The sequence below is a fragment of the Apteryx rowi genome, unplaced genomic scaffold, assembly GCF_003343035.1.
Source record: "Apteryx rowi isolate R43461 unplaced genomic scaffold, aptRow1 scaffold_153, whole genome shotgun sequence".
Lineage (NCBI taxonomy): Eukaryota > Metazoa > Chordata > Aves > Apterygiformes > Apterygidae > Apteryx > Apteryx rowi.
This window is the reverse complement of record NW_020447786.1, coordinates 967,939-981,340: the sequence shown is the minus strand read 5'-3', so window position 1 is coordinate 981,340 and position 13,402 is coordinate 967,939. Positions and strand designations below refer to the sequence as shown.

The window sequence follows — 13,402 nt, the reverse complement described above, 5'->3', positions numbered from 1 at the left end:
AGTGGTGGGGGCCAGCCGGCGGGTGCAGAGCCGCAGCCCCTGCCTGGGCATCTCCCTCCAACACCTCTGCCGGTGGCTGACTGCGGGAAGGCCGCAGACAGCAGGGCACATCGGGATTTGGGAGTACCTCTGGCTTTCAGACAGCAGAACCATATCCTCAGGTACATACACTGCTTCTGGTACGCACCGGAAGGACCCCAACGCTGGGAAGCGTCAGCAGGGTTTCTGCAAGAAATAAATAGTCTCTGCAACTTCACACCGCTTTGCATCAGCATGTTCGCAGCTCGTGGGATTGACCTCTTTCTCAGCTTCACAACTTTCGTGGCGCTTCCAGCAGTCTGGAGATCTGCGAAAAGTATTTATTTCCCATGGTTTTTGCTTTCTGACTTCTACGCAAACTAACAACCAAATTTGGGGCAGGAGAAGCAAGTGTTTGTTTATTTTGTAAGAGGACTACTTGCTGCTAATTGAAAACAAGCATTTCCAACGATGCAGCTGCTCCAGTATTGTGTAAATTTGTACCAACAGATCAGCATCACATGAAGATCTAATAATCAGCTAATGAACTTTAATTTTTGGAGTGTCCCCCCCTGCCCATTTCCATGTTTCCATAATTTCAAAACCACACTGATATGTGCTGCCAGACAAGTATTGAAGTATGCCCTCTGACAAATTTTAATAAAAAACAGAAAAATGCTAACTGAGTTATCAGACTATATTAAAAACCTCGTTACACATATTTACTTTAACAATTTCTTTTTCTTTTCTTAAATAAATAGCAAAGTGTCACCAAAATGAATGGAATGCCTGCACCATTGAGTCAATATAAATTTCCATACTAAGATGAATATACAGTCATATTCTGTAATATTGCATAAAAAGATACTTTGGAGGAAAAAATGTGGTTGCTGGTGCGTCTCCTGTGATGGAAGCGTCAACCTGTGAACAGTTCGTGCAGCAGCACCGTTACATGGCACGTTTGTAAAATCTCACCGAAAGGAAGCAAGCAGGCGCGTAGCTGATCTCGGTGAGACTTTGCAAAATTACAGCTCGCAGGGTAACTACACAGAACTTACTGCCTACTAATAAGAATAATGCAGGCGACAGCGTAACACGAGGGGCTGACAGTCCTACTTTCTGGAGAGAAGAACGTTTGTCTTAAACACGGGAAATTAACAACATTAAAAAACAAACAGGCTGACTAACACTCATCAGGGCAAGGTATTTGAGAATTAAAGCTGCCAACTCCTTCCTGAAGAAGGAGCGATGCAGCTATTAATGGTTACATATTCGCTTACAGAACCAGGAATCATTTTCTTGACTGGTTTCCCTGCGTTGAACTGGCTCTATTTTTATGTTTGACCAACAGCCTCTCTTTAAACTGGGGCAGAGCTTAAAAGAACAGCGCTGGAGGAAAATCAGCAACATAAGGCGCACCAGACAGCTCCTGCAACGCAAACCCACAACAGCGTCTGCTGCCTTTAACTCGCTCTGCCGTGCCTTGGCTTCGCAGCATCCCGCTGCCGGCAGGATCGCTCACTGCTCTGCAGCCACTCGCGGCACGCAGGGTGCGCCGCTCAGCGGGCTCAAGCGCAGGGAGCGGCACCCCACCTTCCTGCTTTCGTTGGCTTAAATCAGACCCTCGTTATTTTAAACAGAGTTTATTGTATTTAATACATTATAAAATTTGAAAAATTGTAGGAAAGCAGCAGATTCAAACCAGAGCATCTCTACCAAATATTAATTATTCTGGCCCCCTTTGAAAAAAAAAAAACACAAAACAAAAAAAACAACAACAAAAAACTCATTCAAAAGAAAAGTTAACCTTTCACATCTGTGAGGGCAGACAAAAAGTGTGCGACTTCTGTACAAACTACATTTAAAATTTCAGTCGACTAGCTTTCCAATGCAATGGATGGTCGTCTCCTGAACGCCTGCCCATCCACCTCTAAAAAAGACAGACATAAACCTCCATATGCAAATAAAGTTGAATCAAGGTGTACACACTAAAAAGTGGATGGCTGTTCGGCAATGAAAAATGTGTAAGAGTAGTCTATGTATCCCCCAATGGTAATGGCTTGTATACCGTTAAGTGGGCCCGAGTAAGGCCTAGGACACTTAATGGCCATCACAGCACCAACCTCATCTACCACTTTTTTTTGTTGCATTTCCTACCTTTTGACATATACATACGTATATATATGTACATACATACATATACATACATATTTTATATATGTTTTCTTTTACACCTTGAGGTTATTATTATTACTACTATTCCAAATGTTCCCATATGAATTCAGGTGTGGTCTCTATATTTGATATAAATGTGTCTTTTATTCAATTTTAKGTTCCAGGACTTGTTTGGAGTCCCAACTGCACATGAAATGTCCCCCTTTTTTCTTTTTTTTTTTTCTTTTTTTTTTTTTTTTTTTTTTTTTTTTTTTTTTTTTTTTTTTCTTTTTTTTTCCTTTTTTTTTTTTTTTTTTTTTGCATAAAGAAACATGTCCATTTTAGTCCAGAGGCTCTTGCTTTATTCGAATGACGGAGGGTGCACGAGATGTCCTTCTGAGTTCTCGTCTCAGTACGTATTCACTGAATTGGGAAGAGTCCACCCCACCTCCACATGAGCCAACAATCTCAAAGCCTCTTTGCTGTAACCTCTCAAGTACCTGCAAAAAAAGCAAACAAACACCTATGTATAAGTAAATAAACAGACTATTTGCTGTCCAAGGACGATGCCTGCCTTGTGCAAATGGATCCAGCTATGAAACAAAAGTTGTTATACAGATCCACAAACAACCTCTGCTGGAATGCCTTAACTGGGTCCCTAAGCTTCATCTGATTGGACTGGTTTCTGCTGACTTTGGTGACTGAACAGTAAGAAGAAAAATGGAGAAAAAAATATTTTTAGTACTGTCAACAAATACAGTATTTTTCTATCAACAAAAACATGTCTGAAATAAATAATGCATTCTCTGCTTCATATTTACAATGCAAAATGGAAAATACAGGATTCCACAGCAGACAAAGGAGAATGCTGAATAAATATAAACTACATAGTGATAACACAGTTACTATGATTACAATTTAAGAAAAGTTACCATTAGATTTTCCAGAGGCTTAAAAACTGACAGTGATTTCAAAGATCTGTGGTTATAATGTTATCTGTGGTAAACATAGGACCTTTTAACTTTAATTATAGGACTAAAAAATTGTGCCTACACAACATCTTTCCTCCCTTTTTACACCCTAAGTGCACTTGCAGTGGAAGATACGCTGGCACAAAAGAAAAAAAGGAGTCAAGGGAATTCAAAAAGCCCTCTGTGGGCTTTGCTGATAATCCTAACAAGACAGAAAAGGCTTGTGAAAGAGCAAGAGGATCCACATGTTGAACAGATTCCACAGAGATCTTGGGTCCTAACATCAGTGCTAGGCTGCTAAGAGCATGCGAGCACCAGGTTTCCTTCCATACCACAGTTTTTTTTAAATTATCCTTGTTCATGCTCTTTTAGCATAACTTCAGGGCTTATGTGTTCTTTCTCCTGTTTATACTCGTTGGTACTTTCATCTTCATATGTCCATCTATTCTGCTTTGTGGACTTCCTTCTCCTCACCTGCAAAGGAGACTATCATGGGGTGTCACCAGGGTCTACTCAGGGTCTCCTCCACTGCCAGGGGAGGCAGACGCTCGCAGACCACCCCCCCCACAAAAAAAATTGGGACCCTGTCCAGTGTGATTGGACTTCCCCGGGATTGCGCTGGGAATGGGTTTGTTCACGGGACTCCTCTCTGCCATGAGCAGCTTTCACTGCTCTCTGTTCATACACAAGAAAGCAGGGGGAATACTGAGTTTTTCCTAGCTATTTCACCAATTAACAAATTGGCTCACAGCATATACTAGGACAGCAGGGGAAAACAGAGTGGCAGAAAACTGCAGAGCATTGGGGCGGGGGGAGAAGTGAGCTGTGGTTTAAAATGCCTAAAACTACAAGACTTGCCACGTTTTTACATGCATTGCTTCAGGTCGGCAAATGTTTCTCCAAAATACCTGAGCACAGCTAATTATGCAGCAGACAAATCTCAAAGAAGAGGGAGTGGGAAAAGAGAAAAGAAATTCATGAAAAAAGTACACATTAGAATTTCAGTGCAGTTTCTATTTATCCCCATCTTTAGCTTTTAATCTTATAAGCCAAAATCCCCAAAATATGTCTGAATGCAAACTACTGAGAAATACAGCAGGAGAACTTAGCTTGTGAGAGAAAACATGATGGTAATAATTGGTCAGGAAACTAGCCCAGCCCTGGGAAAACCCTTTAGTCTGCACATCACTCTCCAGGTCTACAAATAGTCCCTGTCCCATCTCACACTGTTAGTAGGATTTTGAGGTGCTTATGTCCCCAAATAACGGAGGATGCATCAACAGCAACACAGGTACCATGGGATCATCCTCTCTCCAGAAGCCTAAGCATATTTTTCCACTCTGACTTCAGTTTCTCACATGAGTAAATCTACTTGGCAATTCTTACTTGCATGATTAAACATCAGGATAAACAAATACTGCTTTGACAACTATCATAAGCTCTGTGGACAAATAACCCTCTCTGAAGTCATATCCCTTTTCAGTTATAAATCTAAACGTTGAAGGAATGCCTGAAACGTGTATCAGCCAATATGACAAAAACCCTTGTTGTTTCAACACGATAGTAAAGGCCATCAAAAAAAAATAAATAAATAAAAACTCCTCTGAAACACAACTGTCCAAGCATAACATATGTTAACAGTGTCTTGATAGGTCTTGATAGGTCTAGCTATACTGCTGCGTTATAGAACTGGCACATATACAATACCTAGTGAGCCCTCAGAGCATATTCCAATGCTTGGCTCTCTTTCTTTGGGGTGAGGAGCAGAGCTTTTCTACCAGGATGGAAAGAGCTGGTAGATGGAAAGATGTCAAGCTCAGTTTGCAAGTCTTTTCTGTAAAAGACCTTACCTGTGAGTCTGGAGCATTTAGTAGGTGAATCTAAACCAAACAGCATCAACTGTACTAATGACAATTTCAAATTAGCACAGGATGTGCTAATTAGACGGAGACAGGTTTGTTTGTTTTCTGTTTTGTTTTTAAACCAACACAGAGGACAAGACAGATGATACTATAACTTGAAAGCTGATTACAGTTCTTCCAAAAATTACTTGAACTTGTCTCCCCAAATTTTTCTTTCATTTCCATTTCATATTAGATTTTTTTAAAATAACTGGTGCTTTTTTAATATATTGCTACATCCTCTACTATGTCATAATAAAACAGGAAAAATACTGAATGTGAAAGAGGAGGACCTTCCTTAAGATCATGAAAATACAGATAGGTGCCCATCTGCGATAACAGACATATCATTGTTTTTATTAGCTCATCAAGAAGGGAAAAAGAATGAGCTATCTTCATCCTAAATTAGAAAATATAGGGCAACACAATACATCTACTCAAGAAGTATTAGCATCTGAGGCACTGAGATGCTTCTACATCACTAAGACTCAACAGATGCCTTCTTCCACAGCTGCAGGTATCTCCTTTCTCCAGAAGATACTGGCTTTTATTTCAGGAGGAAGAGGAAGAGGAGGAGACCACCCATGTTTTCCCTTCATGGAAGGGATGCCATCCTTTTGGTAGCCAGTATCTGAATCCAGCTGTCTTTTACTCATCCTAATTTCCCTTTCCCCTCACTTCTCACTTAATACCCTGAATAAGAGACTGGGTCTTTACTTTTTTGTTCCTTTGCACTTCCTGTCTAGTTTCAGAGCTCCTACAGACTCTAATAAATCAGAGCATCTCTGCTACCTTTCTCAGCGTGTGGAAGTTGTTTCCTTTGCAGGTGAAGGAAGGAACAGAGCCCTCATCTCCACAAGAGGATACGATAGCTCTGTCAGGATGTGGTATCTTCCCTCCTTGTCTTGAGATGTCCCTGTGGCTTCCCGTCAGTCCAGAAAACAATTTATAACAAGCAGGGCAAGGGACAGGAAGCAGGCTTGAATGGTCACCTTATATTCGAATGTCAAAAAGTATTTCATCAAGTACACAACGTCTTTATATTCAGGTAAACGTGTACCTCCTAAAGCAGGTTTTTAACACTGCTGTAGTTTGTTTTGCAAAGAGATTTGGTCACAAAGCATGCGAATTAAGTTGAGAAAGCAGGCCTGACCCATAGAACTAAGTAAGTAGCTCAGAGTCTCCATTTGATTTTGTTCATTGAAACCCTCCAGTGACAGAGAAGCAGATCAATCCACTGGCACCCCATCAGCAAACTCCCTTCCAAAAATTGCATACGTGACTTCCTACCTGAACTGAGTTGAGGTGACAGTATCCATTCAATGGAAACCTGATGACATGCGTCGAGTCATGATTCCAGCCAGCATTGACAGAATTACACATCACATCACCAATTTCTGGAAACACTTCTTCTATCAATGACTTATCACCACTCAGTGTAATCCTCTCTCCAAGATCTGGGGCAACTCGCACCACCAAGCACTCACAAGACTTTGAAAAGCGGCCAGTTTCCCGGTCTTGTTTCCACCTTTCCATTTCTCCTAGCATCGGCTGAAGCTGAAAATATTTTGCTTCTTCATATAACAAACTGTAGTCCTGAAAGACATATACGTTACTGTGCACAATTAAGAAAGAGGCATTGCTAATGCACCACTTAATATATATGGTTATTCAGGCTAACATTTTTCTAGATCTGGAACCCTTCAGAAATGCTTCACAATTACTGTGTAGGAAGGTATAATAAAATAACAGTGCAAGCAAAAAAAATTATCACCAGCCACTTGAAACAGACTGAGTATGGTAGCATTTGTGAGGGGAGGGGGGAAAGTTATGCTCACTTAACTCCCTCATGTCATGAAATAATCCAGACAGTCACATCCCACCTTTTCCCAAATCTTTATCCCCATAGTGATGTCATAAAATAATGACCTCATTGAACAGATGGAACAGAATTCAATCAGGATTCAGAGAATCCATCTTCAGGATCCATCGCATCTTACAGCGACACTAGCAGGCATAGTAACAGGTATAAGCATGTAAATGAAGGAGCCTGCAATGGTTCTAAGTGTGAAATGATTCAGATATTTGCATAATGAATTGCATATATTACTGCATTTTAAAAATTAAGTGTTTTTTAATACCTCCACATTTTGCCAACAGTATTGTTTACTACATTGTCTTAAACACCAGAGCAGAGAGAATGCATTTCTAAGCATAGCCAGTATAGAGGTAATTTAGAACTGATGATCTGGAGTTCATCTACAGCCATATTTTAAATACAAAAAAAAAAATCTTGTTTTTCTAGGTTTAAGAGCATAAGATCATTTGGAAAATATTTATACAGAGAAAAACAATACATGAGAATTAGGGAAGACAGAGGAATAGAATGACAGCAAGGAAACAGTGGCACCATAGTCAATATAGCACTGAATTTGAGCTGCAGACAGAATACTTTATGAGCACAGGATATCTGAATTATGTTCAGAATACTGCTTACATTTAATGCCTAAGAAAAAAATCATCTAGAGTCTATATTTCTAAGAAAGAAGGATCACTGTTCATTAGAAACACTGGTCTTTTGGACAACTTAAAGCATAACTGGAAGGGACCCCTTTGAACATCATGTTGGTTGGGTGAACTTGCCAGGAGTTACATTTTTAATTTCAGCACTGCTACAGTATATTTATGTGTTTAAAAGGCTCTGCAAATATGATTTGTTAATCCTATATGGAAGCAGTTTTTTCCTTTTACTGTATTTCTGATTACCTTTAGGACAAGTGCTGAGAGCAGCACAAAGACATTCTAAGGCTTCAAAAGAGGGATATGATGCTTATCAGTATCAGTTTCTAAACTCCCACATTATTTAGGTAAGTCTAACATTGTCATGCATGGAAAAAATAAGTATGTGTCTACCGCAGATGATTCAAAGATTGCTGCAATATAACTCTTAAACTGAACATAACACCTGTTATGCCCCAAACACCTGAAAAATCTGTCTCTTAAATATGAGGGATAAAAGGCTGCACAACAGTGCAAACTGCTCTAACCCTTCCACATCACCTCTCCCGATCAATCTGAATTGCGAGACTTCCTACTGTGAACTAATGGCACAGCAAACTACTTTGGTATGCATTCATAAAGTCATGATAAAGATCTGTTCTGATTGTAACTGTGGTCTCCAGCTCTCACTTCGTTGACACCACGTATACACCCACATACGTACAAGTGGATAAACACAGAACATCGCAACGCGTCTGAAACTCTGCCTCTGTAGGCTAGTACCTGACGTGGTGAATTAGCACAAATTTAATTTGTTATTAAAAAGGAAAAAAAAACAGACTCTTCTATAAAGTCTAAATACTGAATGTGGAAATATTCATCCCTGACTTCTCTTCTAAAATTAAACTTCCAGCATGTATTCAAGAATTTAGAGAAAAAAACATTCTATGACCCAATGTTCAAATATTACCATGCGAGCAGTTTATTTTGTTGGTATCATGGTTTCCCCCATCATTCTCTCAATTTCAACGTGGGCCTGGAAGTTGGAGTCACTGCAATCAGAGGGGAACCACAAAAGATGGAAGGGAGAACCACTAACCTCAAAACTAACAAAGAGTCAGTTATAAATTGTAACATCCTTTCTATATTCCACGAGCATCCTATGATACTTAGTTTCCCTAGGTCAAATATGGCAAGGGTGCTCCATTACGCTATCATCAGGAGAGGAAGATTTAGTATTGATGTCACTCTAGGAAAGGTTAACAGATATCACTTTAGCAACACCACAATTACTTCTGCCAAGTACCTGAACTCAACCGTCATATTCTAAAAGCCCCTCCTGTTTGCTGCTCTATTTTGATTAGGCTGTCAAATTCTTGCAAGGTAAATGCAAAACACTCAAGGCCCTTGAAATCTCACCTTGAAATCATCAGGAATGAGGAGTTTTGATGTTCTTAAAAAATTCAAGATATATCTGAACATTTGCCCATCTCTGTCAATGAAATAATGCTGCTTGAGACTGTCGAGGACAATGGGCTCTGTGCCATCAAAAAGTCTTCCGATTCTGCAGAGGAAAAAAAAAAGGCAATGTCAAGGTCAGATCAAGCCATGTTCAGCAGTTTTGTGCCCTTACTGCGACTGAGCAGGAGCTGCAAAAGGCTGGAAGTCAGACGCACGCTGCAAAACTCTCACATTTAGTAAAACCCACCCATGCAGAGTCCCACAGACTTCACTGACATAGCTCTTGGCTCCAGTTCATAAGGAAAGGGCTACTTTCAAACCATCCATTTTTGTGTTTCATAGCACGGCCTCAAACTTTTTGCAAGCCCAGCTCAGGGACAGCTCAGCTGGGGAGAAGCTTCCCACGCTAGCTTTGCTGCCCAAATCCACCTCTTGTGAGATGACAGCCCCAGGCCACGGTTTGGGACACTTCTCAATGGCCTTCAGCTAACCCTAACACTCCTCTGCACCAACCCCTCAGTTGCATCTGTTCTGCTTCCTGGGGGACTGCATGCTAAACCTGATTTTGGTTGAATCTCTGAGGAAAAGAAAAAGGTTATTTTGAACCCAGATTGGTTTTTTGATGCACCAACACTTGTACAGGCACAAATGAGGGGGCAGCACATTGTGGGAATAAGTAACTGGGGATGCAAAGGTTATTATATTTCAATGTGAGGCAGTGATTTCACAGGAAAAAGTAACACTGTTTGTGGCAGGTATCAATTAGCATGCTCTAAAAATAGGAAAAATATTTCCACTTTTATAGAGACCACCCGCCCACCACCAGAACCATGCTGTCACACAGAGAGTCTTCATTTGCTAAAAATTCCTGCAACATCAACTGTTGTTAGATAAACACAAGTTTTCTATAATTKTTTCTCACAAAACCAGATTTAATTAGAGCAGTAGGAAGAGCTGGAAATCCTGAACAAAATCCCTGACATAGCACATGAAATTCATGTTGCATTTTTTTGCACTGAGGTGTTTGCAAAACACTCCTGAGTCACTAGAAATTTCCCAGTGAAAACATCAGGAGTGACTGGTATGTTTGATTTTGTGTGTGTTTATATGCCCATATGTGCATGTGGAAGTACTTCCTGATTCTTTCCAATGCCCTGCCTCCAAAAAACTGTAAACAAAACTGTCTCAAAAATAGCTCATGTTTGAGACTTCACATGGACATTTTGCATGAAATATTACTGACATTTTTGGACATGATTTTAGAGCCTTGTCACAACCTGTTACATTCTGCTATATTCTGCAGATTCTGTGTTTTCGTTATTTTAATGAAAATGGTCATTCATATGTAGCTTTTGTACTAATTTAACCAGTCTGATTTGAGAAGCAGCATAATAAAATCTATGCAGTGTTCTAAAGAATACAGAGCAATCTTGCTGTACATCAGCATGGACCTAATGATGTAGAGGCACTTTATTCCATGATCACACTCAGTTTGTGGGCTGTGGCTGAGCAAAAGCCACTTTGCACCCACAGCCACACAGCCTCACTTTAGAAACCATGCCGCAAACCCAGACGGACTTCAAGGAGACATCTATGCGCGTAGCAGGTATCCCAACAGTATACTCGATAATAAATTTTGACTGGAATACCAATCTCATTTATTCTTTCTGACCAGCTGGGAGAAATGAAGACTGGGAAAGAAACAAAAGGCCATTAAAAATTCTGTAGGAAATGCCTGAACCTATTTAATTTGCATGAAATCTGTAACATATAAGGAATTAAATATGTTTTGCAGAATGATCAGGTAGCAAATACTTTTCTCAAGGCTATCGCTTAGAACAGTTCAGGCTTTCTTCCATGGGTATTTGTTACTGTCTGCCCTGCTGCTCAAAATAAGATGTGACAGGGCATACAGTATAGATACCTACTCACTAAGTGGATGAGCAACATTTATAGTCAATATGGTAACACTCCATATTTAGAATTAATTTTCCCCTATATCCAAGCATGTAGTCTTGGAATCTATAATGGAATCCACGCACACAAAAATATATATTTAGGTAAGTCATTACTGAAATGTATAATTGTAATTGGCTTCTGCAGCATTTTCCTACTTCTAAATTACTATTATAATTACATATTTTAAACCTCTAGGCTTTTTGTTTTCATTTTATTAATTGTTTAGGAGAACAACAAGATAGTATCAGAGGATGGAGTCTTCTGACAAAATCAGAACACTGACAACAGTGCACAAACATTAGGAATACAGCCTGGGACCTGAGAGTCATTTGATCTAGTTCGGAAGAGTTACCAGGAAGAGCGACCGTAGCACACTGTTTCTTGCAGCTACACTCCCCCCCCCCCCCCGGAACTGCAAATTGCCTTTCCGTTCCCCTCCTGACAGTCACTTTACAATATGCAACTACACTTTCAAAGGTTAAAAGAGCTTCAGAAGATTGGACCCCAAGCAGAGATAACACTGCAAATAAAATTAAAGTTTGTTTCCTTTTTAGATGAAAAACTGCAGATTCTAGCTTCCTAGAAAGACTTGTGATAACACGGGGACCGAAACCCAGTAATGCGGTCCTGCCCTGAAGCAGCATTCACTACACCTGCCACCAGAGCAGAACTGGCTACACCAACACCAGGGGAAAGCCTTTGCCCTGCATCCTCCCTCCGCACTCGAGGTTTCCTGGAAGCACAGCGGCAAACTCTGCCGCGTCTCTCCCTCCAAGTTTTGAATACAATAACGTTTGAATAACCATTCCCTCCTTCACTCAGAACTCAGCTTTTCCTTCTGCTTGGTCTCACGTCGAAATGATAAATGCTTAAGTGACATCAATCTGCTGGCACRAAACTGGACTGTGAAGTCATGTTTATTGTAATTGCACTTCCCAAGAAAGCCTGAAAGATGTTTTTCCCCATCTCCTTCTTGACAACTTTGGCTGATGATTGGCAAAGATAACAATTTTTTTTTAATGACAAATATGTGACAGCTGAATGGATTTCCAAACAGGAAAGCACTTTGAAGGCGGCTTGCAAAATAAGCTGATAATTATATGCAGAATTAGCCAAGTATCAAGGGTAAAGGATAAAAAGCTGTAGTCCATTTAGAAGAAAATGTACTTCTAAAATATTTAATTAAAGCTAACAAGCTGGAATTTTCTGTATATATGGAAAATTAATGTCCCATGGGTTGAAAGTGCGACCTCCAATGGGTAATAATTAATGTCTATGGCTTTAAGTATCATATTCCACTGTCAGAAATCACATGCTTCAAGGGCTGAAAATACAACCGCTGTAAAACCTCTGCTTCCGTCAGAGAATTTGCTTTTACTTTGAGGATGTAAAACAGGTGCAACCTCAAACTTGGTTTTAGTGGGGAGAAAACAACAGGTCATGGAAAAGATCAGTGTTTTATTTCCATAAAACACTATAAGGACAACTTTCCCCACAGATCAGTGCTCACATAGCAGCATTTCCAGAATGAAAATCTACCATGGGAAGATGACATTGCTTATAGGATTTCTCAAATACTTCAGAAACAAGTACTGTTTGTCAAGTATAAAAACACACTCAGTTTGCAGCAAAACTGTATACATGGTGTGAGTGTTTATAAACTTGCACTCTAAAAGTATAAATGTTTATATGCATTACTATACACAGAGAAAGAAAGACTTTCCTTTAGTGTATTCTGCTTCAACTGACAATTTGGGAAGGAAACAATAATTAAGAAAAAGATGGCCAATATTAACAAAAGTAGTAAACTATCCCACAGCTTCCTTAGCACTAAGAAAAATGACACAGTCCTGCAGATTATTTTAGTGGCTTCACTGGATATAGCAAAAATTCTCCTCTTTCGTAATAAAAGGGATGCAAGGAACATGGAAAAAAAGCAAGCCCCAATGTCTGCAAGCATGCAGAATATTACATTACTTTTGATCTAAGGCAGAATGAACCTAATTTTTTATTCTGGGAAAATGTAGATTCCTTATTAGGAAATATATTCAGCATATTACCATTACTGTTACCAGAGAACACTGTCAACTCAAAACTGACTGAAAAGAATTGTAATAAACCATTTTCAACAGTTCTAAGCTGTTAGCTTTCCCTTCTCTCTCCGTGTCTTTCATAAAACAACAAAAAGTGAGGAAAATACCCAGTCTGAAGCCTTTTTAAGAAACTGACAGAAGATATTCTTCTCCTGCAGGTGGAATATCTGCACTGTTGCAGCGGTCAGAGGCCCATGCTAACGGCAAGGCAGAATCACTGCCTGGGACTTTACTGAGGTCTGATACTCAGTGTCCGGGAAGGTGCAAAGTACTCATGAAAACACATCTTTCTTCCTCAGATAATGAATTTCATGACAGAGAATTACAAAAAAAAAAAAGTTATTTT

At 39.8% G+C, this 13,402-nt stretch overlaps 1 protein-coding gene across 1 annotated transcript in view; it reads right to left on the bottom strand.

Moving 5' to 3' along the window:
* Positions 1-2,473: 2,473 nt before the first annotated feature.
* Positions 2,474-13,402, bottom strand: part of KCTD1 (potassium channel tetramerization domain containing 1) — a 35,497-nt gene continuing 24,568 nt past the window's right edge. The window contains exons 3-5 of the mRNA XM_026059178.1: positions 8,963-9,107; positions 6,335-6,640; positions 2,474-2,672 (exon numbers count right to left, since the gene is read on the bottom strand). Of these exons, the coding sequence (XP_025914963.1) occupies positions 2,514-2,672; positions 6,335-6,640; positions 8,963-9,107 (610 nt within the window). The 3' untranslated portion in view covers positions 2,474-2,513. The remainder of the gene's footprint in view (positions 2,673-6,334; positions 6,641-8,962; positions 9,108-13,402) is intronic.